This window comes from Oncorhynchus tshawytscha, linkage group LG01 (genome assembly GCF_018296145.1).
Source record: "Oncorhynchus tshawytscha isolate Ot180627B linkage group LG01, Otsh_v2.0, whole genome shotgun sequence".
NCBI classification, from domain to species: domain Eukaryota; kingdom Metazoa; phylum Chordata; class Actinopteri; order Salmoniformes; family Salmonidae; genus Oncorhynchus; species Oncorhynchus tshawytscha.
Window position 1 is genome coordinate 49,238,439 of NC_056429.1, and position 25,549 is coordinate 49,263,987.

General features: G+C 42.6%; 1 protein-coding gene across 1 annotated transcript; it reads left to right on the forward strand.

Annotated features, from left to right (window-relative positions):
- The first annotated feature begins 606 nt into the window (after positions 1–606).
- On the forward strand, positions 607–24,071 carry LOC112252410 (suppressor of fused homolog). Its single transcript, XM_024423608.2, has 12 exons — positions 607–1,558; positions 6,680–6,814; positions 7,302–7,438; positions 10,552–10,694; positions 10,854–10,939; positions 14,117–14,189; positions 14,355–14,511; positions 15,817–15,919; positions 17,425–17,559; positions 17,796–17,934; positions 18,034–18,102; positions 21,948–24,071. Exons 1-12 carry the CDS (start codon positions 1,410–1,412, stop codon positions 22,035–22,037), a joined length of 1,416 nt encoding a protein of 471 aa, XP_024279376.1. The 5' UTR covers positions 607–1,409; the 3' UTR covers positions 22,038–24,071.
- Positions 24,072–25,549: the final 1,478 nt, after the last annotated feature.

Here is a 25,549-nt window from a genome sequence, read left to right on the forward strand (position 1 = left end):
GGTAATCGGCCACAGCTTGGGCACCCTCTGACCCCATCTTGTGCTTCACATTGTTCGAGATGTGGTTCCAGCAATTGACAACTGGATTGCTCCCTCAATAGCTTCCTCACGGTCTGTGCAGAAGATTGCTGTTGATAGTTGGGGAAGGAGTGAAAGGATGGTGCGAAAGAACTGTTTGTGGTTTTCCGTGTGCGGGTGGTGTGAATGAGGAAGGCCAGGGGAAGGACAGGTGCCTCTTGAAACGCTACTTGACGGGAAACAAGGGGTGAAACATAAAAATTGCCCAGGTCAAACGTGGTGTTACAGTGAAAAATGTCTGCTCCTACTACATCATAGGCCCTGTCCGGGGGTATCATTAGACGGGGCTACAGTGTCTCCCCACCCCTCGTATCTCAGCCTCCAGTATTTATGCTGCAATAGTTTGTGTCAGAGGGCTAGGGTCAGTCTGTTATATCTGGAGTATTTATCCTGTCTTATCCAGTGTCCTGTGTGAATTTAAATATGCCCCCTGTCATTCTCTCTCTCACTCTCCATCTCCCTCCCAGAGGACCTGAGCCCTGGAACCATGCCTCAGGACTACCTGGCCTGATGACAACAACCTCTCCCTCAATGTGAGCAAGACAAAGGGGCTGATCGTGGGACTATAGGAAAAGGAGGGCTGAACAGGCCCCCATTATTGTCTATGCTCATACCATCATGGGAACCAAATCATCTCCAGCTTCATCTCCTCTCGTCCCCCTTGTAACTCTTTTCGCCAGGTCGTTGCTTTGTAAAATAAGGGTAAATAACTTTGCATTGGAAATAAATATGATATCTGGTATTGAACATGTATTTTTTAGGTGCGAAAATAACTGCAACATTCAGAACCTTTCACCCTCCAAAATAAACACACATTATGATCAGTTGTAATGTGATCAAAAACGTGAGGAAAAGTTGTTCATGTTCTTGCGAAAGGGTCTCGGGTAATGATTAACAATTGTTCAGCCAACCACATCTCTGCATTTGGAACCGCCTACCCAAGAATGGCACACTCAATTAGTGGCGCATGTCCCGTAACCCCGGGTGAGTGGATGTCTCACTTAATAAGACCAATTGAATGATCTAAAGTGATGTAAACTCCCTGCAAACGGGGCACCGGGACATGCAAAACGAACTTGACCAGTTCCTCCGTTCCTTTCTACAGCCCAAACCAATGAGAAAAAGTTTTCATAGGTGGGAGCAAACAACAGTGGGGATAACAATCGTGGGGCGACAGTTTACTTTAGCTTCTAAACAATATCAACAATTCAAAATACGGTTACTGTTGTTCTATCAACCAACAGTAAGCCGAGGGATTCTCCCTTATCTTCCTGGAGAAAGTAATTTGTGTCGCCCTTGGAGGTATTCCCAGCTTTCTGAAGCAGTAGGGGATGGACGAAGTGCGGCCTACCAGCGGACCAGCAGCCTCCGCCCTGGCGTCACTCTTCCCCCCGGGTCTGCAGGCAATCTACGGGGAATGCAGGCGCCTCTACCCCGACCAGGCCAACCCCTTACAAGTTACAGCCATTGTAAAATACTGGTGAGTAGATAACGTCTTCTTCTGGATACATAACTTAGCTAGATAACAACCTTCCAAGGTAACAGGATACGGCGAGAAAGTTAACTCGTTAAGTTAGCTAGTAGCCTAAAACTCAACGATTTACGATTGAGTTGTGTGGCGACTTTTGTATTGAATCAAATATAAGACATTGAGTTAAGTAACATCAAAGACTCAAATTTTTATGACAACGTAAGAGAAAGTAACAAATCAAATTGTATTGGTCACATGCGCCAAATACAACAGGTGTAGACCTGAGTGAAATGCTTGCTTACAAGCCCTTAACCAACGCAACACAATGTAATTTTAAGAAAAATACGTGTTAAGTAAATTGATAATTAAAAAATAACATAATTAAAGAGTAGCAGTAAAATAACACTAGCGAGGCTATATATACGGGGTACCGGTACAATGTCCGGGGACACCGGTTATGCTTGGTAATAAACACAGCAAAAAAAGAGATGACCCTGTCTTGAAAAAATAATTAGTAAAAATCCAATTAACTTCACAGATCTTCATTGTAAAGGGTTTAAACACTGTTTATAATGCTTGTTCAATGAACCATAAACAATTAATGAACATGCACCTGTGGAACGATGTCTGCAATTAAGGTCACAGTCAGGCTTTTGGACATTGCTCCCAAGGATGAACCAAACTTGTGGAGGTCTACAATATTTTTTTCCTGAGGACTTAGCTGATTTCTTTTGATTTTCCCATGATGTCAAGCAAAGAGACACTGAGTTTGAAGGTAGGCCTTGAAATACATCCACAGGTACACCTCCAATTGACTCCAATTATGTCAATTAGCCTATCAAAAGCCATGAAATAATTTTCTGTCATTTTCCAAGCTGTTTAAAGGCACAGTCAACTTAGTGTATGTAAACTTCCAACTTCAACTGTATGTGCTAGGCTCTACAGTCAATCACGGATTACAAAAATAAATCCATCCCCGTCATGGACAACAATGTCTGGCTCCCAGACAAATACAGTGCCAGGACATGGCCCGCTACCAAAACCTGCGGGCTCAAAGGACAATACAGTGCCACTGACATGGCCAGCTACTAAAACCTGCGGGCTCTCCTTCACCGCGGCCAACGTGAGTACAACATTTAATCGTGTTAAACCTTGCAAGGCTGCTGGCCCAGACGGCGTCCCAAGCCATGTTCTCATAGCGCAGACCAGCTGGCTGGTGTGTTTACGGACATATTCAATCAATCCCTATCCCAGTCTGCTGTTCCCACATGCTTCAAGAGGGCCACCATTGTTCCTGTTCCCAAGAAAGCTAAGCTTACTGAGCTAAACGGCTATTGCTCCATAGCACTCAATTCCGTCATGAAGTGCTTTGAGAGACTAGTCAAGGATCATATCACCTCCACCCTACCTGACACCCTAGACCCACTCCAATTTGCTTACCACCCCAATAGGTCCACAGATGACGCAATCACACTGCACACTGCCCTAACCCATCTGGACAAGATGAATGCCCATGTATGAATTCTGTTGATCGATTACAGCTCAGCATTTAACACCATAGTACCCTCCAAACTCGTCATTAAGCCCTGGGTCTCGACCCCGCCCTGTGCAACTGGGTCCTGGACTTTCTGACAGGCCGCCCCCAAGGGGGTTAGGATAGGAAACATTTCCACCCCACTGATCCTCAACCCTGGGCCCCCACAAGGGTGCGTTCTCAGCCCTGTCCTGTACTCCCTGTTCACCCATGACTGCATGGCCATGCATGTCCAACTCAATCATCAAGTTTGCAGACGACACTACAGTGGTAGGCTTGTTTACCAACAAATACGAGACGGCCTACAGGGAGGGGGTGAGGGCCCTCGGAGTGTGGTGTCAGGAAAATAATGTCAACAAAACAAAGGAGATTATCGTGGACTTCAGGAAACAGCGGAAGGAGCACCCCTCTATCCACATCGACGGGACAGTAGTGGAGATGGTGGAAACTTTTAAATTCCTCGGCGTACACATCACGGACGATCTGAAATGGTCCACCCATAGACAGCGTGGTGAAGAGTGCGCAACAGCACGGTGAAGAGTGCGCAACAGCACCTCTTCAACCTCAGGAGGCTGAAGAAATTTGGCTTGTCACCAAAAACACTCTCAAACTTTTCCAGATGCACAATCAAGTGCATCCTGTCGGGCTGTATCACCACCTGGTACGGCAACTGCTCCGCCCACAACCGCAAGGCTCTCCTGAGGGTAGTAAGGTCTGCACAACGCATCACCGGGGGCAAACTACCTGCCCTCCAGGACACCTACAGCACCTGATGTCAGAGGAAGGCCAAAAAGACCCTGTTTTACTCTGGACAGTTTAAAACTTTGTTATGTAGACACTATTTACTATTTTACACCTAGGGTTACTATACATAACTTTAACCCATTTTATTAGAGATTCCCCAAAATGTAAATATTCTAGGTATTTATATATAAACTCCAGTCGTACTTTATCAAAAGCCTTTTCAATATCAGCTCTGAAAACCAGGCCTGGTGTCCCCGATATTTCATACTATTCTATTGTTTCCAGTACTTGTCTTATATTATCTCTAATGTATTGTCCATGTAAAAAACCTGTCTTATTAGGATGAATAATATCTGAAAATACTTTTTCAATTCTATGTGCCAAGCATTTAGCTAGGATTTTTGCATCAACACTTAAGTGTAAGAGGCCACCAATTTTTTTTTTTTTTTGTGGACTGGATCTTTATATATACCACTTGAGTCCTGTTTCAGTAATAATGATATCAGACCTTCTTGTTGCGTGTCTGATAATCTACCATTTATATAGGAGTGGTTGAAACATGCTAATAATGGTCCTCTGAGTATATCAAAAAAAGTTCATACTTCCACTGGTATTTTTATTTTTTTACCTTTATTTAACTAGGCACACTGAACTCTATCTGAGAAGTAGTTGGTGAACCAGGTGAGGCCGTCATTTGGGAAACCAAGGCTGTTGAGTCTGTCGATAAGAATACGGTGATTGACAGAGTTGAAAGCCTTGGCCAGGATGATGAAGACGGCTGCGCAGTCCTGTCTTATCGATGGCGGTTATGATATCGTTTAGGACCTTGAGCGTGGCTGAGGTGCACCCGTGACATGGAGTTTGCGGGGAAGTTTGGGACTTGGCTTGCTTGAGCTTCTTTTTTCTGTAGCAATTTTGATGGGCTTTGCTGAACGCATCTTCATCCATTAGTGAGTCGATCGCTTTGATAGTCTTGCTAGAAATGTAATACAATGTAAAAATGTGCAGCCTACAGTAAATACTAGCAGTTTATTTATTTAAGCATTATTAGCCCTACTTTACAGTATTGTCCCTGTTCATTTTCCCAGGCTTGCACGTTCGGTGTAATACAGGCATCTGATGATAGTGTTTGTGAATAGCACTGTCCCTGACCCAAATCCCCAAGTCTACCAGTATTTTTGAAATGTCGCCAGTAGAAGATGCTCTTTCACACAAGTCTTTTCCCATGCCTTTTTGCAAACTCCAGGTGTGCTGTCATGTTTTTTTTTTCTTTTTTTCTCAGGAGTGGCTTCCGTCTGGCCACTCTCCCATAAAGCACAGATTGGTGAAGTGCTGTAGAGACCTTCTGGCAGGCTCTCCCATATCAGCCAAGGAACTCTAGTTCTGACAAGGGTTATTGGTCACGTCCCTGACCAATGTCCTTCTTGCTCGGTTGCTCAGTTTGGTTGGACGTCCAGCTCCAGGCAGAGTCTGGGTAGTTCTATATTTTATTCCTTTTACCAATGATGGAGGCCACTGCTCTTGGAAACATTCAATAATCTTGTTTTATACCCTTCCCCAGGTATATATGCTTCTTCACAATTCTATATCAGAGATCTACAGACTCTTCCTTGAACTTCATGGTATAGTTTCTGTTTTGATACACACTGTCAACTGTGGAACTTTTTTATATAGACCTGTGTTTTTCTAAACAATTGAATTGGTCACAGGTGGACTCAATTTGGAGTGGCATAGCAAAGCGGGGTGAATAAATAGTAGATTTATGAATTTGAACATTTTTCTAAGAACATGTTTTGATGTCATGGGGTATTGTGTGTAGATGGGTGAGATGTAAAACAAATAGAGTACATTTTGAAATCAGGCTATAACACAACAAAATGTGTATTTAAGTCAAATTGTGTGTGAATAGGCGCCCCTCTCTTGCGGCTTTTTACCTTTCACATCACGTGCATAGCCCGGTACACTGCGGCGCAGGTTAATCGAACTCCCCCAAGGATTGATAGTCCATGAGACCAACATGATAGGTATAGCTAAGCATATTATTTTAAAGCTAAAGCCTACAGAGTTTATAAACAAAACTGTCTACAAACAAGTGTAAAACACCTCATTTTTGGGTTATGATTTTTAAAATCTACCAGCTACTCCAGATTGTTTAACCAGCCAAAAGATTTTGGGGATGATAAAATTACACCAACGGATGCGCATGCTTTGTAATGTTTCTAAAACAAATGTATTACTACTAAGAAGATAATGTGGTATATTGTTTAATTTCATTTTTTTGTGACCTGAGTCTTTTAACCAAAAATATCACAGATGAGACGAATTCACCTTTATGGGCGGGACGTTACTTTGGTAGAGCGACTGGAGTCATGTTTGTGCCTGTGAGATGTCTTGTCTTCCCTAGCAGTTAACTCAAACAGAAAAACAACCTAACTTGTTAACAAAACAATGTAAATAGCCAAGAAACATAAGGACAAACTGACTTCAGTAGACGTTTGTTTCAAGTAAATTAGATCAACTTTTATGCCTGTGCGCAGCGCTTCTAAAAATGAATCTTTCACTCTGCTCGTTACATGTGCACAGCCCCCATAGTCTATTTAGGATTCGTAGTTCTTTGACTTTGTGTGATTTAATTTACCAGCTATGCAACAAAAGGGTATAAATACTTTGAAAACAGGTATTGCTGCATTTATTTAACTAAATGTGATCATACTTTTTATTCACATGTTGCTCACATTGTGACCTGACCACTCGCCAAAGTGGCTGGTGAAATAGACATCTTTACCCACCAATTCCAAAATCTACCCGCATTTGGCAGGTGTTGCACTTTTAACAGTAGTGTGTATCTACAGGTTGGGAGGTCCTGATCCATTGGACTACATCAGTATGTACCGTAACATGGGCTGTGCAGCGCAGGACGTACAGGAACACTGGCACTACATCAGCTTCGGACTCAGTGACCTGTATGGAGACAACAGAGTACATGAGTAAGTAGTACTTCAGGTTAGAGCTCTGGCGGACCAGGTTGCCCAGGTTACTGACACATGGTGTGTGCAGCTGTTCACTTTCAATCCTTTGTGTCATTCTGCAGAATCAGCATTGAGATGCTTCCACACTTGTTTTTCTTGTTCCTCTGAAGGTTATTTCACATCAACAGTTTTCACCCCCTTGTTTTGTATTCTTGAGTAGACTTGCTAGCTCTGCTCCCCCACAATTCCCAGCAATCTCCCCGTTTTCTCCCCTTCAAACAGCTGCCATTCTTAATGCATGTTTGCCATAATTTTGCAGTGTTACTGAATAGGTGGATTGGGTAATGAAAAGTAACTAAAGGAAAGGATAATCTGGTTTTATGGTGTTGACTTGCTGTCAAATTAGGAGGGCCCAGGGTTTGGTTAATTAACACACACACACACACACACAAACCTGATGAGTGAGACTGCTTGAATTAAGTGTGGGAATTCTGTGTATTGTCAGGTTTACAGGCCAGGAAGGCCCCAGTGGCTTTGGCTTTGAGCTGACGTTCAGGCTGAAGAGAGAGGTGGGAGAAACAGCCCCTCCTACTTGGCCGGCTGAACTCATGCAGGGCCTGGCCCGCTATGTCTTCCAATCAGGTAAGGACCCAGGCTCTGTGTGTCTAGTGTGGCGGGGATATGGTAGGCAGAGTAAATTGAGAAGGGGACTTGTTTGTCTAAAGGCAGGCACTCGGGCATTATGCATTCCCAGCCGCTTTGTTACTTCACCTCACAGAGTGCTCCTCTGCTTCTGCATGGACATTTTGGAGCATGTCAGTATTTAACCTCATGTAACCCTACGTCAGTGATGTTTTTGCTAAGGAGAGCACTTAGTGGAACTCAGCCCAATCATCCCCAGCTTCCCATTGGCTCTTTCAACCCTTCGCTTCTCTGCTGCAACTTCCTCATGTAGCCTGTAAAAAAATGTGTTCTCATTCAGCTTGCATGTTAGAATAAGGGCTAAATGGAAGTAAATGTGGACTAGAAGAGTATGTAATGTATGACACCTGTGTTTTTAAAGACCTAGCCAGCTCTGTGCGGTTCTTCTGGGCTCTGGGGACACTAAAGAAGTCTCATTTCCCTTTCTCTGATGGGAGAAGTGTGTTAAAAGTTGTCTTAGCTGAGGAACTTTCTAATCTTAACAGTATCCTTTACAGCTGTGAAAACGTTTCTCCCTTTCTCACAGACGTTTCCTGGTGTGTGTGCGCCACTTTGCTAAGTCCTTTAAATCATCTAGCCGTGTTTAAAGATTACATTGAGGAGGGGAGTGTGGGAATGTTTTAAAAGCCGGTCAGGGAAAGAGAGGGAGGGGGAGCCCATTCTCTCTAGGTTATTCTACCCCCATCTGCTAGGGCCGTAATGATACACTGTGAACCCGAATGAATACATAAAAAAATATAGAAATTAAAACACAAGGTCTATAGGTTATCCCTATGCTGCATTGTATGCCCCGAGTAAATCGGAGTTGAAAAAAAACAAAAAACTATCTAGAGCCTATAACTAGCTAGCTACTAGCTAGTTCAATTTCTCTGATTATAAAGCCAACAAAATTGTTATGAAAACAACATATTAGTGACCTAAAAGGTTAGCGGTGTTAGCCCAGTCTCTAGCTTATCCAGGGTCAGTGATACAAAGACGGTACATGGTTGCTCTTTCTATGGGAACAACTGCAATCATTTTGCAAGCAACATTGCTAAAATGAATTAAATAAAATTAACTTCATAAAATGTTACCTGTAATACTTATCTCGTGTAGCCTAATTGTCATATCCTTATTTTCATACTGTACCTAAATTAAAAGGGTTGGATTTGAATGAAACATTTTTATGTCCGTATCTTAAAAAACCTCTTAAGGAGGCTGCGAATTTTCGCAGCTTTTTGTTAAAAATCGCGCAACATTTCAGCGCCCTGCTACTCATGTCAGGAATATAGTATATGCATATGATTAGTATGTGTGGATAGAAAACACTCAGACGTTTCTAAAACTGGTTAAATCACAGCTGTGACTATAACAGAACGTCTGTTTCATCGAAAAGCGCAGGAAAATCTGATCACTGAAAGTGGAAATAAATATCCATGCGCCACTTCCAGGAATTGTTAAAGGTGAACCGTATTAAATGAGGCCGAGGTTGCAGTACCTACAGCTTCCACAGGATGTATAGAGTCTTCTCATTTGATTCGGATTTGATTCTTGGTCGAACCAACCCAAGGGAACCGATTCCCTCCGACCTGAAACAGGATGTTTTGGTCGAGGTTTTTCCGGTCATTTTTTCCAGACGATTGCCTATAGCATTTACATCGCCTCCTGATGAATTTTATCGCTTATTAACGTGTACTAATACCTAAAGTTGCATTACAAAAGTATTTCGAAGTGTTTTGTGAAAGTTTATCGTCGACTTTTTAACTTTTAAAAAATGACGTTACGTTATGAAACGCTATTTTTTCCCGTTTATCACACAGTCTTCATAGATCGATATCTAGGCTATATATGGACCGATTTAATCGAAAAAAGACCCAATATTGATTATGGGACATCAAGGAGTGCCAACAAAGAAGATGGTCAAAGGTAATGAATGTTTTATATTTTATTTATGCGTTTTGGGTAGCGCCGTCTACCGCAAAATCTGTCTGTTTAGGTGACGTTGCAGTATTTTGGGGGTACATGCTATCAGATAATAGCTTCTCATGCTTTCGCCGAAAAGCATTTTACAAATCTGACTTGGTGGCTAGATTCACAACGAGTGTAGCTTTAATTCACTACCTTGAATGTGTATTTTAATGAAAGTTTCATGAAATTGAGTTTTATCAAAAACTATAGGTGGCGCTCTGAAATCCGCTGAGTGCTGTTCCTTCGTGGGAACAGTATTTTGCATAATCCTTAAGAAGTTAAAGGCATGTACAAAATCTGGCATGGTTTGCCTCATACGTTCTGTACTGGTATCATTTTAAATTGAGAACATATAGCTCAACATGTAAACAATGAGTTTAGCTATTCTCCTTCAGATGACCGATGCCCATAAGACCAGTAATGCCATTATACTGTAGGCCTATGGCTGCATTGGCTATGCATGCCATATGATAAGCTGCAAAATCGATTCACATAGCTGATATATTGAGAGAGCGTGACAATCAAATAAAACCGATTGGCTGTGATATTTTAATTGTAAGATCTTCAATCACAACACTGTGTAATACTGTGAAACACTATCATGGACATATATTATGGACATTTTCTGAAATTACAATGTCAAATAAATATCTGCGTTTTGTAACATCCAATCAATCTTGCCTGTGGGGAGCCAGCAGACCTTTCAGACCGTTTTTTGCAATACAACAATCTTCAGACCTCGAAGGGAAGCATAACAACAGTCCTTTTCCTCCCCCCTCTCTTTTCCAGTATAGCTGGACTAGGTCCCTGTTGCCTCCCAAGCAGATGGATTCCTCTGGATCGCTTAATCGCTGTCTCCCCCTCATGGCCTCTTTCGCTTCAATTTCTCTCTCCCTTCTCAATTTCTCTCACATACACACACTTCCTTTCTCCTTTGCGTTGACTTAGTATCGCAATATTTTTTTCCTAATGAAGTTAAATGCACTTAGTATCATGGCAAGGGAACAAAAAAAACGAGTATTGCAGTACTGGTATTATCCCGGCCCTACTATTTTCCAGTATGTCACTGAGTAGTCTAACCTCCATGTCTCTTCTCTGTCCTGTAGAAAACACGTTTTGCAGTGGAGACCACATATCGTGGCACAGTCCCCTGGACAACAGTGAGTCTCGTATCCAACACATGCTACTCACTGAAGACCCCCGGATGACTCCGGTCCACACCCCCTTCGGCCTGGTCAACTTCCTGCAGGTGAGCTAATCTTGCCCCAGGCTCTCCGGCCTACCTTCTCAACTCCTTCCTTTTGAGTCTATAATAGCATTATGTCTGTCCCCTCATCTATACGTGTTCTGTAACTGTCTTTCTTACTCCACTTTTTTTTGTGTGTAACTCCCTCTCCTCTCTATATAGATTGTGGGTGTGTGTACAGAAGAGTTGCAGGCGGCCCAGCAGTGGAACGGCCAAGGAATGCTGGAGCTGCTCCGAGGGGTCCATGTGTGAGTTTGAGGTCCATGTTTGAAATATGAGATGTACTACATGAGCAAAAGTATGTGGACACCTGCTTGTCTAACATCTGATGCCGAAATCATGGGCATTAACATGGTCCCCCCTTTGCTGCTATAACAGCCTCCACACTTCTGGGAAGGCTTTCCACTAGATGTTAGAACATTGCTGTGGGGACTTGCTTCCATTCAGCCACAAACGTTAGGGAGGTTGGGCACTGATGTTGGGCGATTTAGACCTGGCTCGCAGTCGGTGTTCCAATTCATCCCAAAGGTGTTCGATGGGGTTGAGGTACGGGCTTTGTGCAGGCCAGTCAAGTAGCCACAACCATGAAAAACAGCCCCAGACCATTATTCCTCCTCCACCAAACTTTACCTTTGGCACTATGCATTTGGGCAGGTAGCGTTCTCCTGGCAACCGCTAAACCCAGATTCGTCCGTCGGACTGCCAGATGGTGAAGTGTTATTCATCACTCCAAAGAACGTGTTTCCACTACTTCAGAGTCCAATGGTGGCAAGCTTTACACCACTCCAGCCGATGCTTGGTATTGCGCATGGTAATCTTAGGCTGGGGTGCGGCTTCTCGACTATGGAAGCCAATTTCATGAAGCTTCCGAAAAACAGTTATTGTGCTTCCAGAGGCAGTTTTGAACTCTGTAGTGAGACTTTTACTCTTCAGCTCTCGGCAGTCCCATTCTGAGTTTGTATGGCCAACCACTTCGCGGCTGAACCGTTGTTGCTCCGACACATTTCTACTTCCCAATAACAGCACTTACAGACCATCGGGGGTAGCTCTAGCAGGGCAGATATTTGACGAACTGACTTGTTGGAAAGGTGGCATCCTATGACGGTGTCATGTTGAAAGTCACTGAGTTCTTCAGTAAGGCCATTCTATTACCAATGTTTGTCTATGGAGATTGCATGGCTGTGTGTTCAATTGTATACCCTGTCAGCAACTGTTGTGGCTGAAATAGCCAAATCCACTAAAGGGGTATCTAAAATGTTGTGTGTACACACACAGTTGAAGTCGGAAGTTTACATGCACCTTAGCCAAATACATTTAAACTCCTAGTAAAAATTCTCTCTTTAGGTCAGTTAGGATCACTGCTTTATTTTACGAATGTGAAATGTCAGAATAATAGTAGAGAATGATTTATATCAGCTTTTATTTCTTTCATCCCATTCCCAGTGGGTAAGAAGTTTACATACACTCAATTAGTATTTGGTTGCATTGCCGTTAAATTGTTTAACTTTGGCCAAATGTTTCGGGTAGCCTTCCACAAGCTTCCCACAATAAGTTGGGTGAATTTTGGCCCATTCCTCCTGACAGAGATGGTGTAACTGAGTCAGGTTTGTAGGCCTCCTTGCTCGCACACGCTTTTTCAGGTCTGCCCACACATTTTCTATAGGATTGAGGTCAGGGCTTTGTGATGGCCACTCCAATACCTTGACTTTGTTGTCCTTAAGCCAGTCTGCCACATTGGACATATGCTTTGGGTCATTGTCCATTTAGAAGACCCATTTGCGACCAAGCTTTAACTTACTGACTGATGTCTTGAGATGTTGCTTCAATATGTCCACATCATTTTCCTACCTCTTGATGCCATCTATTTTGTGAAGTGCACCAGACCCTCCTGCAGCAAAGCACCCCACAACATGATGCTGCCACCCCCGTGCTTAACGGTTGGGATGGTGTTCTTCGGCTTGTAAGCTTCTCACTTTTTCCTCCAAACGTAACGATGGTCATTATGGCCAAACAGTTATATTTTTGTTTCATCAGACCAGAGGACATTTCTGTAAAAAGTACCATCTTTGTCCCCATGTGCAGTTGCCAACTGTAGTCTGGCTTTTTTATGGCAGTTTTGGAGCAGTGGCTTCTTCCCTGCTGAGCGGGCTTTCATGTTATGTCGATACAGGACTCATTTTACTGTGGATATAGATACTTTTTCACCTGTTTCCCCCAGCATCTTCACAAGGTCCTTTGCTGCTGTTCTGGAATTTATTTGCACTTTTTGCACCATCTCTAGGAGACCGAACGCCTCTCCTTCCTGAGCGGTATGACAGCTGCATGGTACCATGGTGTTAATACTTGCGTACTATTGTTTGTACAGATGAACGTGGTACCTTCAGGCGTTTGGAAATTGCTCCCAAGGATGAACCAGACTTGTGGAGGTCTACAATTTTATTTCTGAGGTCTTGGCTGATTTCTTTTGATTTTCCCATGATGTCAAGCAAAGAGGCACTGAGTTTGAAGGTAGGCCTTGAAATACATCCACAGGTGCACCTCCAATTGACTCAAATGACGTCAATTATCCTATCAGAAGCTTCTAAAGCCATGACATAATTTTCTGGAATTTTCCAAGCTGTTTAAAGGCACAGTCAACTTAGTGTATGTAAACTTCTGACCTACTGGATATGTGATACAGTGAATTATAAGTTAAATAATCTGTCTGTAAGTAATTGTTGGAAAAATTACTTGTGTCATGCACAAAGTAGATGTCCTAAACGACTTGCTTAAACTATAGTTTGTTAACAAGACATTTTTGGAGTGGTTGAAAAACAAGTTTTAATGGCGCCAACCTAAGTGTATGTAAAGTTCCGACTTCAACTGTGTGTATTTATATATATTTTTATTTCACCTTTATTTAACCAGGTAGGCTAGTTGAGAACAATTTCTCATTTACAACTGACCTGGCCAAGATAAAGCAAATCAGTGCGACACAAACAACAGAGTTACACATGGAACAAACAGTCAATAATACAGTAGAAAAAGTCTATATACAGTGTGTGCAAATGAGGTAGGATAACGGCGGTAAGGCAATAAATAGGCCATAGTGGTGAAATAGTTACAATATAGAAAATTAAACACTGGAGTGATGGATGTGCAGAAGATGAGTGTACAAGTTGAGATACTGGGGTGCAAAGGAGCAAAAATAATTTTTACTTTAGATACATAAGTACATTTAAAGCCAAATACTTTCACTTTTTTTACTGGGTAACTTGTACTTGTCTTGTCTACTTTTAAGGTATCTTTACTTTTACTCAAGTATGAAAATTAGGTACTTTTTTCACCACTACATTCTACTAGTATTATTTCACATGAACTTTATCCCATTATGACCAAGTCCATGTTAACGATGAACTTTTCCCCTCCGTGCTGTATGTGTTTAGTGCTGGAGGGCCCTGGTTGATAACTGACATGAGGAGAGGAGAGACCATCTTTGACATCGACCCTCATTTACAAGTAAGGCTTTGATTAATTATACTGTTTTCATTCAAACAGCTCCACGTACTGGTTCAGTCCCCACAATGTGTGGGTCTTTGCTAGTGTTAATGTGTGTTGGCTAGTGTTAATGTGTGTGTGTGTGTGTGTGTGTGTGTGTGTGTGTGTGTGTGTGCTCATCCTAAGCCGGAGCGTGTGGACCAGGGTATAGAGACAGAGGGCTCCAACCTGAGCGGCGTGAGCGCCAAGTGTGTGTGGGATGACCTCAGCCGACCGCCCGAGGATGAAGAGGACAGCCGCTCAATCTGTATAGGATCTCAGCCACGAAGACTGTCGGAAAAAGGTGACACACACACACACACACCTAAACTACAGTGCCTTCAGAAAGTATTCACACCCTTTGACTTTTTCCACATTTTGTTGTTACAGCCTGAATTTAAAATGGATTCAATTGAGATTGTCACATAAACCAAAATGTCAGTGGAATTATGTTTAGACATTTTTACAAATGAATTAAAACCTGACATTTCTTGAGTCAATAAGCATTCAACCCCTTTGTTATGCCAAGCCTAAATAAGTTTAGGAGTAACACTTTGCTTAACAAGTCACATAATAAGTTACATGGACTCACTCTGCGTTCAATAATTTTGAATGACTACCTCATCTCTGTATCCCACACATACAATTATTTGTAAAGACAGCAGAGACTGGACATCTACCTTCCAACATAACATCTTCATTTGTCCTCAAATAAACCTATTTTTCTGATTTGCTTTTGATTTTGTGTTATTGAAGAATAAAATCAATTGGTAACACTCCTAATGTTTGGGGCAAATCCAATACAGCACATTACGGAGTACCACTCTCCATATTTTCAAGCATAGTGTTTGCTGCATCATGTTATGGCTATGCTTGTAATCGTTAAGGCCTGGGGAGTTTTTCAGGATAAAAAAAGAAACTGAATGGAGCTAAGCACAGACAAAATCCTAAAGGAAAACCTGGTTCAGTCTGCTTTCTGACCCTGGGAGACGAGTTCTCCTTTCAGCAGGACAATAACCTGAAACACAAGGGTTTATATACATTGGAGTTGCTTACCAAGACGATATTGAATGTTCGTAAGTGGCTTAGTTACAGTTTTGAACTTAAATTGGCCTGAAAATCTATGGCAAGACTTAAATGCCTTTTTTTTAATGATCAACAACCAACTTGACAGACTGTGAAGAATTTGGAAAATAAGAATTTTCTCATACTTTCCATCCAGATTTTCAAATTTCTTAGTCTTTCTGGGTCTAAGGAAAAAATATGTAAAATAAATTTGAAATCAGGCTGGAACACAACAAAATGTGAAATAAGTCAAGGGGTATGACTACTTTCTGAAGGCACAAGACACGTCTAATGGGCTCTCATAGATCTGACATGCATTCTGTTCAATAGCCACCAAATGTAAGAAAACAGATTGAAATAGGGCTGTACTACCTGGACTTGTCCAATTTTGAACCACTCCTATTTGTTTTCTGTTGCAAAAAATATATATTTCATTGTGCCTTATTGAACACTACCAAGATTAGGGTAAGTGAAGTCCTGAGTGGTTTTGTGTCCTAATGTTATTGTATGTCCCAAAACTAACCCAATGGTTTGTCCCCTGCAGATACAGAGCAGATCAGAGAAGCCCTGAGAAAAGGATTGGAGTTCAACACTAAAGCAGCACTACCCCCTATCAACTCACAGAGACAAGGACATGACAGGCCTCAGTGAGTACATACTTCCGGCCCGTCCTTGGACACTGTGCTATCTAACCTCCAAACGAGCTTCAATGCCATACAACGCTCCTTCCGTGGCCTCCAACTGCTCTTAAACGCTAGTAAAACCAAATGCATGCTTTTCAACCGTTCGCTGCCTGCACCCGCACGCCTGACCAGCATCACCACCCTGGATGGTTCCGACCTTGAATATGTGGACATCTATAAGTACCTAGGTGTCTGGCTAGACTGTAAACTCTCCTTCCAGACTCATATCAAACATCTCCAATCGAAAATCAAATCAAGAATCGGCTTTCTATTCCGCAACAAAGCCTCCTTCACTCACGCCGCCAAACTTACCCTAGTAAAACTGACTATCCTACCGATCCTCGACTTCGGCGATGTCATCTACAAAATTGCTTCCAACACTCTACTCAGCAAACTGGATGCAGTTTATCACAGTGCCATCCGTTTTGTCACTAAAGCACCTTATACCACCCACCACTGCGACTTGTATGCCCTAGTCGGCTGGCCCTCGCTACATATTCGTCGCCAGACCCACTGGCTCCAGGTCATCTACAAGTCCATGCTAGGTAAAGCTCCGCCTTATCTCAGTTCACTGGTCACGATGGCAACACCCATCCGTAGCACGTGCTCCAGCAGGTGTATCTCACTTATCATCCCTAAAGCCAACACATTTGGCCGCCTTTCGTTCCAGTTCTCTGCTGCCTGTGACTGGAACGAATTGCAAAAATCGCTGAAGTTGGAGACTTATCTCCCTCACCAACTTCAAACATCTGCTATCTGAGCAGTTAACCGATCGCTGCAGCTGTACATAGTCTATCGGTAAATAGCCCACCCATTTTTACTTACCTCATTTTTCCTACTGTGTTATTGACTTGTTAATTGTTTACTCCATGTGTAACTCTGTGTTGTCTGTTCACACTGCTATGCTTTATCTTGGCCAGGTCGCAGTTGCAAATGAGAACTTGTTCTCAACTAGCCTACCTGGTTAAATAAAGGTGAAATATTTGTTTATTTTTTTTTAAACACAGTTAAGCTTTCTTTACTCACTTTCCCACTCCAAACTTTTATTCGGAGTCAGCATTGAGACACGCACTCTTATGTTTTTTTCTTTCCTCTCAAGCAGTGATGTCACACCAACAGCTTTCACTCCCTTATTTTTAGTGTTCTCTAGAGTAGACTCGCCATATACATATCCCTTTAACCCATCCAGAGACAGAGCCATGAGACCCCACTGAGTCCCAGTACTACTGGGACATTGAACACATGATAGGTGTATGATATTGTATGTGGTACAATTCTTCCCCTGGTTTCTCCATAGACAATGGGCCATTTGCAGAGCCAGCTGTCTCACAGGTAAGAGAAAGTTGAGGGGCAAGGTTGTTACAAGCCATAGCAAACTCTTTCACACACTTTATAGGGAGATACAGGCCACCACCGGACTTGATGTTTCCCCTGTACCTAAGTTGTCATTTGAATCTCTCTTTTTCTAGGAGTCGTAAGGACAGTCTGGAGAGTGAGAGTTCAGCGGCCATCGTTCCTCACGAGCTAGTTCGTACCAGACAACTGGAAAGTGTTCATCTGAAATTCAACCAGGAGTCAGGAACACTGCTGCCCCTCTGTCTCAGGTGCGCACACACACTAGAGTTGGGGATGATTATGGGTCTTCCCACATACATACATTAAATAAAACAAGACTAGGGTCATCTGACAGAGCCGTTTGTATGTGAAAGGGGGATAGATGGGGAGCTGAGAGAGACAGATGGTAAGAAGAAGCAGGTTCTCCAACCCAGCAGACATTTTCCATAAAGTATGTGTTCAGTGATGTTTAATGATTGTTGTACTTGTCGTATTCTGTGCTTAGGGGTCGTTTGCTCCATGGTAGACACTTCACCTATAAGAGTATAAATGGAGACACAGCCATCACCTTCGTATCCACCGGAGTAGAGGGGGCCTTTGCTACTGAGGAACACCCGTATGCCGCACATGGACCCTGGCTACAGGTACACACGCCCTGGCTCCTGGTACACACACAAACTGTTTCAAGTGCATACTTGCTGCATGTGCTTACTGCATGTTCTTATGTTACCATATCTCCTCAGATATTGCTGACTGAGGAGTTTGTTGAACAGATGCTTGGAGATCTATCGGAGCTCAACACTCGAGAGGAGGTGATTGGAAACACCTTTTACCGTTCTTTACAGGGGTAATATAAAGAATGTGGCTGTGGATCTGAGTTCTCTGGAACCGTCTTCCCGACAACTAATGGTTCGAAGCTCCTGCGCATGTGGGATTCTCTACTTTACGCAATCTCTGCTCTGCTCAATTGGCTACCCAAAGAACAGGCTACTCTGGTGAATTTCAGTGATGAATGGAGAATGGTGCTCATGAAATAAAGACCCAACTGCACACTTTTGTGGCCCAACTGCACACTTTTGTGGCCCAACTGCACACTTTTGTGGCCCAACTGCACACTTTTGTGGCCCAACTGCACACTTTTGTGGCCCAACTGCACACTTTTGTGGCCCAACTGCACACTTTTTGGCCCAACTGCACACTTTTGTGGCCCAACTGCACACTTTTGTGGCCCAACTGCACACTTTTGTGGCCCAACTGCACACTTTTGTGGCCCAACTGCACACTTTTGTGGCCCAACTGCACACTTTTGTGGCCCAACTGCACACTTTTGTGGCCCAACTGCACACTTTTGTGGCCAGCAAAAGGTGCACCTGTGTAATTCTATTGCTGTTTAATCCATTTCTTGATATGCCACCTATCAAGTAGATGGATTGAAGGAGGAATGTTCACTGACAGAGATGTAAACAAATTTGTGCACAAAATAAGAGAATTAAGCTTTTTTTGAGTATGGAACAATTCTGCAATCTTTTATTTCAGCACATGGAACAATACTTTCCATTTTTAATTTATATTTTGTTTCAGTATAGTTTCAATGGTATTGCTAGGATTAAAATGTATAAGTCTTTTTTTTGGTAACGATCTACACAAAGTACTGTGTCAAAGTGGATGAAAAATACAACAATTTCTTAAAGATTAATGAAAAAAACAAATATTCACTATATGACAAAGTATGTGGACATGTGCTCGTCGAACATATCATTCCAAAATCATGGGCATTAATATGGAGTTGGTCCCTCTCCTGCTGTAACAGCCTTCAATCTTCTGGGAAGGCTTTCCACCTGATGTAAGTCACTGAGCTCTTCAGTAAGGCCATTCTTCTGCCAATCTTTGACAATGGAGATTGCATGGCTGGGTGCTTGATTTTTAAAAATGTATTTTTATACACCGGTCAGCAACTGGTGTGGCTGAAATGGTCGAGTCCACTAATTTGAAGGGGTGTCCACATACTTTTGTATATATAGTGTACCTTTATTTAGATTCACCCCCTTGAGTCAATACATGTTAATTAAACACAGCAATTACAGCTGCGAGTCTTCTTGGATAAGAGCTTTGCATATGGATTGTGCAATATTTGCCTAATTTTCAAAATTCTTCAGGATACAATATTTTGGAATATTTGTATTCTTTATATTTTAATTATTTTCACTCTTTCATTTAATTTATTAATGGTTGAGTCACAAAAATGTTGTTGGTCCATCCGTTAGCTCCCATTGCAGCTATGGTGTTCAAATGCCTCATGGTGACATCCCAGAACAGTTTCCTTCCTGTCCTGCAGCTCAGTCATTCTGAACTATCTTTGATGTGCCTGGGTGGTTAAATACATCATCCTCAGCATAATTGTTAACTTGAACATGCTTAAAGAGATATTCAATGTCTTTATTTTATTTTTTATTTCACCAGGCAAGTCAGTTAAGAACAAAATTCTTATTTTCAATGACTGCCTAGGAACAGTGGGTTAACTGCCTTGTTCAGGGGCAGAAAGACATTTGTTTTACCTTGTCATCTTGGGGATTTGATCTTGCAACATTTCGGTTACTAGTCCTACGAGCTAACCACTAGGCTACCTGCCGCCCCATCTACCAATCCCTGTTAACCATCTACCAATCACTGCCCTTCTTTGAGGCTTTCGAAAAGCTCCCTGATCTTTGTAGTTGAATATGTGCTTGAAATTCAATACTTGACTGAGGGACCTTACATACAGTGTATTCAGACCCCTTGACTTTTTCCACATTTCTTTACGTTACAGCCTTATTCTAAAATGTTTTAAATGTTTTTTTCCCTCAACACACACTACCTCATGACAAAGCAAAAACAGGTTTTTAGTGTTTTTTTTTATTTAAAAAAATAACTTATCACATTGACCTAAGTATTCAGACCCTTTAATCAGTTTTGTTGAAGCACCTTTTGGCAGTGATTACAGCCTCAAGTATTCTTGGGTATGATGCTACAAGCTTGTCACACCTGTATTTGGGGAGTTTCTCCCATTCTCTGAAGATCCTGTCAAGCTCTGTCAGATTGGATGGGGAACGTCGCTGAACAGCTCTTTTCATGTAGCTCCATAGATGTTAATCGAGTGCAAGTCTGGACTCTGGCTGGGCCACTCAAGGACATTCAGAGACTTGTCCCGAAGCCACTCCTGCATAGTCTTGGCTGTGTACTTAGGGTCGTTGTCTGACTGAAAGGTGAACCTTCGCCCCAGTCTGATGTCCTGAGCTCTCTGGATTAGGTTTTCATCAAGGAGCTCTCTGTACTTTGCTCCGTTCATCTTTCCCTCCATCCTGACTAGTCTCCCAGTTCCTGCCACTGAAAAACATCCCCACTGCATGATGCTGCCACCATCATGCTTCACCGTAGGGATGGTGCCAGGTTTCCTCCAGATGTGACGCTTGGCATTCAGGCCAAAGAGTTCAATCTTGGTTTTATCAGACCCGAGAATCTTGTTTCTCCATGGTCTGGGAGTCCTTTAGGTGCCTTTTGGCTAACTCTAAGCGTAATGTGCTTATTACTGAGGAGTGGCTTCTATCTGGCCACTCTACCATAAAGGCCAGATTGGTGGATTGCTGCAGAGATTGTTGTCCTTCTGGAAGGTTCGCCCATCTCCACAGAGGAACTCTAGAGCTCTGTCAGTGACCAAGGCCCCTCTCCCCCGATTGCTCAGTTTTGCTGGGCGGCCAGCTCTTGGAAGAGTCTTGGTGGTTCCAAACTTCCTGCATATAAGAATGATGGAGGCCACTGTGTTCTTGGACCTTCAATGCTGCAGAAATGTTTTTGTACCCTTCCCCAGATCTGTGCCTGGACACAATCCTGTCTCGGAGCTCTACAGACAATTCCATCAACCTCATGGCTTGGTTTTTGCTCTGACATACACTGTCAACTGTGGGATCTTGTATAGACTGGTGTGTGCCTTTACAAATCTTGTCCCATCAATTGAATTTACCACCGCTGGACTCCAATCCATTTTAGAATAAGTGGTCTGAATACTTACCGAATGTTACATATGGAAGGGGTAGTAAATTCAAAAATCATGTCAACTCCTATTTTTTCACACAGAGCAAGTCTTATGATTATTATTTTTAAGCCACATCTACTCCTGAACTAATTTAGGCTTGCCTAAACAAATGGGATGAATACTAATTCCACAACTAATTTTCTTTTCACTTGGACATTATGGAATATTTAGTTTTAGATCGGTGACATGCTTATGATGCCAACTAACATTTCACCAGTAAAACTTGAAGAATTATCATTCACGATTGACAGTTACAAATGTAAAGGGAGGGTGACCAAAAATGTGGGCATAAAGAGGTAAAGAAACACATGCACAGTATGTGATTCAGATCTTTGCTCAGAGGAAGGTTTCCAGGGGCAGAATGGGGAGGTTACCAACAGATCCTTGGCCTTTCAAGAAGCTAGGTAATCCTGTAATATTACATTTGCAAAATTCCCCAAAAAATCCTAGATTTGTCAGAAATCCTGTTTGGATGATTCCCAGAAAAAACAGGGAATTGAAAAACCTGGCAAAGTTTCCAGAATGTTTTAACTCCATATTCTGTATCTGTCAATAAATGTTTTTCTCCTGTTTGATTCCTCCTTCCAGACCAAGTTACCGAAGGAATACAGCTGGCCAGAAAAGAAACTGAAGATCTCGGTCCTTCCTGACTCTGTGTTTGACAGCCCTCTGCAGTGAGACTTGGACCCACTCCTCTCTACAGAATACTCTGGACCTGTTCACTCAGACTTTAAATGGTCATGTTCAGTAGGTCACATCGTTGCAAAGCATTTCCCAACAGAAGTTCAGGTAGTACCTGTAAGTTGTCTTCCATTTTACTGAACACAACCCTGCTCTGTTCCATGGGCTCTGGTCTGCCTTCTAGCCCAAAGTGAGAACACCTGACCTCCACCTGATCTCTTTGTCACATCTGCTACCAATTTCTACTGCGTTTTTCTAACCTTGTAGAAACGCCTGGAGATGTTCCGGAAACCTGTTTCTCCAGATAGCTGCCTTGCTAGATGATACATAGTTGCTATGTCTTGTGAATGGGTACAATTTCTAGTTAGGATGTGACATCCCACTAGACTCAATGTTTGTAGCACAGGCAAAAATGCAGGGTCAGTTCATTTAGTTCAAGGATTCTGTTTTTTTGGTTTTCTAGGGCCACATTCCATTTGAAGTGTTCTCTTAAAAGGCATATGTGTTTATTTGTTGTTTAAGTGCTGGACATTTGCTTAATGTGTTATAAAGTGTATCTATGGTCAAGCCAAAGGTGCTACCAGTTTCCCATGAGGTTTGTATCGGACAAGATGTTGTGGAATTTAGACAACTCTATTCAGTGTCGACCTCTGTGCAAATCTGAAATGGTGCCTTCTTCCCTATATAGTTTATTTTGGCCAGAGCCTTATGAGGGGTATATAGGGCAGGGGTCTTCAAACGGGTCCACAGCATGCAGGCACTGCAGGGTCTGTTCATTTAAAAAAAAAAAAACACATTTATTACAATGTTTTTGTGAATATCCATGTACCGGGAAAGTGCCGATGGCTACTGGTAAGGTTTCTTGACGTGGACGTCAATTTTTGCAAAAATGTGTTGGCCTACTAGCTATTAAGGTAATTCCGATGTTAGTGTACACTTCCTCTTCCAATTATAATTGGGGAGGTCAAATGAATATCTCCCAGATCAATTTTTTTATTTTACCTCTCCTTGCCATTTATTATACACATTATCATTTTTTGCTAACATATGATGGGGGTCTCTGGGTCGCTGGATTGCCTGGGCGGGGGTCCCTGGGAAAAAAGTTTGAAGCCCCTTGGCATATGGTGTAATTTGGGATACAGACAATCAAACCACATGATCCTCTCATTCTATTGTGTCCTGTCAAATCTGTCCCCCTGTGCCAAGAGCCTGATTATTTTACAGAGTAATATTTTGTGTATGAAATGTTTTACTGTTAATTTTATGAAATATATCTGAAGCTCTACAATGACTGTTAACTACTATTAGAGGAAAGATTGTGTTTGTAAGAGTTTATAGGCCTGTCAGAGAGTGAAATGTTGGAAAGTGTTTCAGAGAACTCCCCATGTGTCCACAAATAAAGTTAGTCTGACATTTTCACTGATGAACATTTACTGCATTGTGTTTCCTGTCCCTGGTTGCATCAGATTTTTGTTTGATAGAACTGACGTCAGTGCCTCTGTGTTTTTAGGAAGCCACTAGAACTTGTCAGAGCCTAGGTCCACGACACATTTTATATCACCACTTTCTTCACAGAAACATGTTCTTTCCTTCACTGTCACAATGTGTGTCAACTGTTGCATGAATATATTGTTTTGCTATGGTAGAAACAGAACCAGAGTCAGTCTGCCATGGCCTTGAAATGTATAGGCTCCATGCATTGTATAGACTGTATCCACTTTCAACCGCTCCTGTATTTGAATATATATCAGTTTCAATCAAGGACCTCTGTCTTTATACACATACAGCATCCCAGATATCTGTTATGCCATGACTGCATTCCATAGCTAGTTAGTCAAGAACAGGAGCTGACTCCTTTTTTTTCTATACCTGTTCACATGTATTCTACCGTGTCTTTTTTTATTCCGATTGGGATTTATTTTTGTGTGTGGTCTTTATAATACTGTTTATTGTTATTTTATGATGAATGAAGGAATCACTAAACTGCCTGTTTCTGTAATCACACGTGCATTAAACAGAAATCGACATTCACGTCGGTGGTTTTTGGTCTGATGTTCTATACTAGTGTAAGTACATTAATTGTGTTTGTATAACGAATTAATTTGGGGATATTGAATATTTTGCTACTTCATAATTTCCCTTTGTAGTTTTCTCAGTTTAGGTAGGTCTGATGATGCATGCAATCAAGGTGAACCTAGGAACAAAGACTAAAACTGAAAGATTACTTTTGATATGATTTTTTTTCCCGATCTGGAATCATGAGAATCTCGGATGAGTTGTTTTTGTCACCATCCATTTCCCTCGACTCCTTCCCGTGTTAGACAGGTCATGCTATTGGACTGGAAGCGCTGCCACATAAAATCTTTGGCGCTGCTTTATTGGGAGTTGCATCCTGAGCGTGTGTTTCATTCCTCTCACCAGGAGAGCTCGAAAGAAAGAACAGCCTAAATAATTGCAGAAATGGGACTAGAATAAAGCGCCGAGCAAACAGTCGAAGGACATGGACACCTAAAGAAATGCTTTCTCTGCGGTGAAACCGTTTGACGTTTTCATTATAATCAGTACAACCTTCAAAAAAGTCCAACAGGTCTTTCAGCTTCACTTGGAGAACCAGATTTTTGATAGCAGAGGATACGTCATCACTGCAGGAAATATTCAGATGGATTCTGACAAGGTGAGCGCGATGGTGGATTGGCCTCAACCCACATCCAGAGTGTAGCTGCAACATCACTTGCTAATTTCTACTGTCGCCTCATCCAGGGTTGAAGCACCCTGGCCTTCCCCCCTCTCAGCATTCACCTCTCCCAAGGTCCAATTCACGTGGTCTCCAGCAGATGACCAGGCATTCTCAGACCTCAAGCATCGATTCACTACAGCTCCCATCTTAATCCATCCGGACCTGTCCCATCAGTGGGGGAAGTCCTGTCCCAGGACCAAAGCTGCATCCCTACGCTTTCCTTTCCCATCGTCTTAATCCCGCTGAGAGGAACTATGGCGTGGGAAATCGAGAACTAGTCACGGTCAAGATGGCGTTGGAGGAGTGGAGGCACTGGTTAGAGGGGGCGGAATATCCATTCGTAGTGTGGACTGACCATAAGAACCTGGAATATTTCCGCACCGAACTCAAGACAAGCTCGATGGGCCCTGTTATTCACTCGTTTCAATTTTACTATCTCCTACTGCCCTGGGTCCAAGAATGTGAAACCTGGTGCGCTCTCACGCCTGTATAGCCCCGCTGCTACACCGTCTGAACCTGAGACCATCCATGTTTTTGGTGGCCCACCATGGTTCCTGATGTCTCCGCATTCGTCGCCGCCTGCACTGTGTGCACAGAATAAGACTCCACGACAAGCTCCGGCTGGCCTCCTTCAACCACTCCCTGTTCCCCTGGACTTCGTCACTGGTCTCCCTCCGTCAGATGGCAATACCACTATCCTTATGGTGGTGGATAGGTTTTCCAAAGCCGCCCATTTCATTCCCCTTCCCAAGTTATCTTCAGCCAAGGAGAT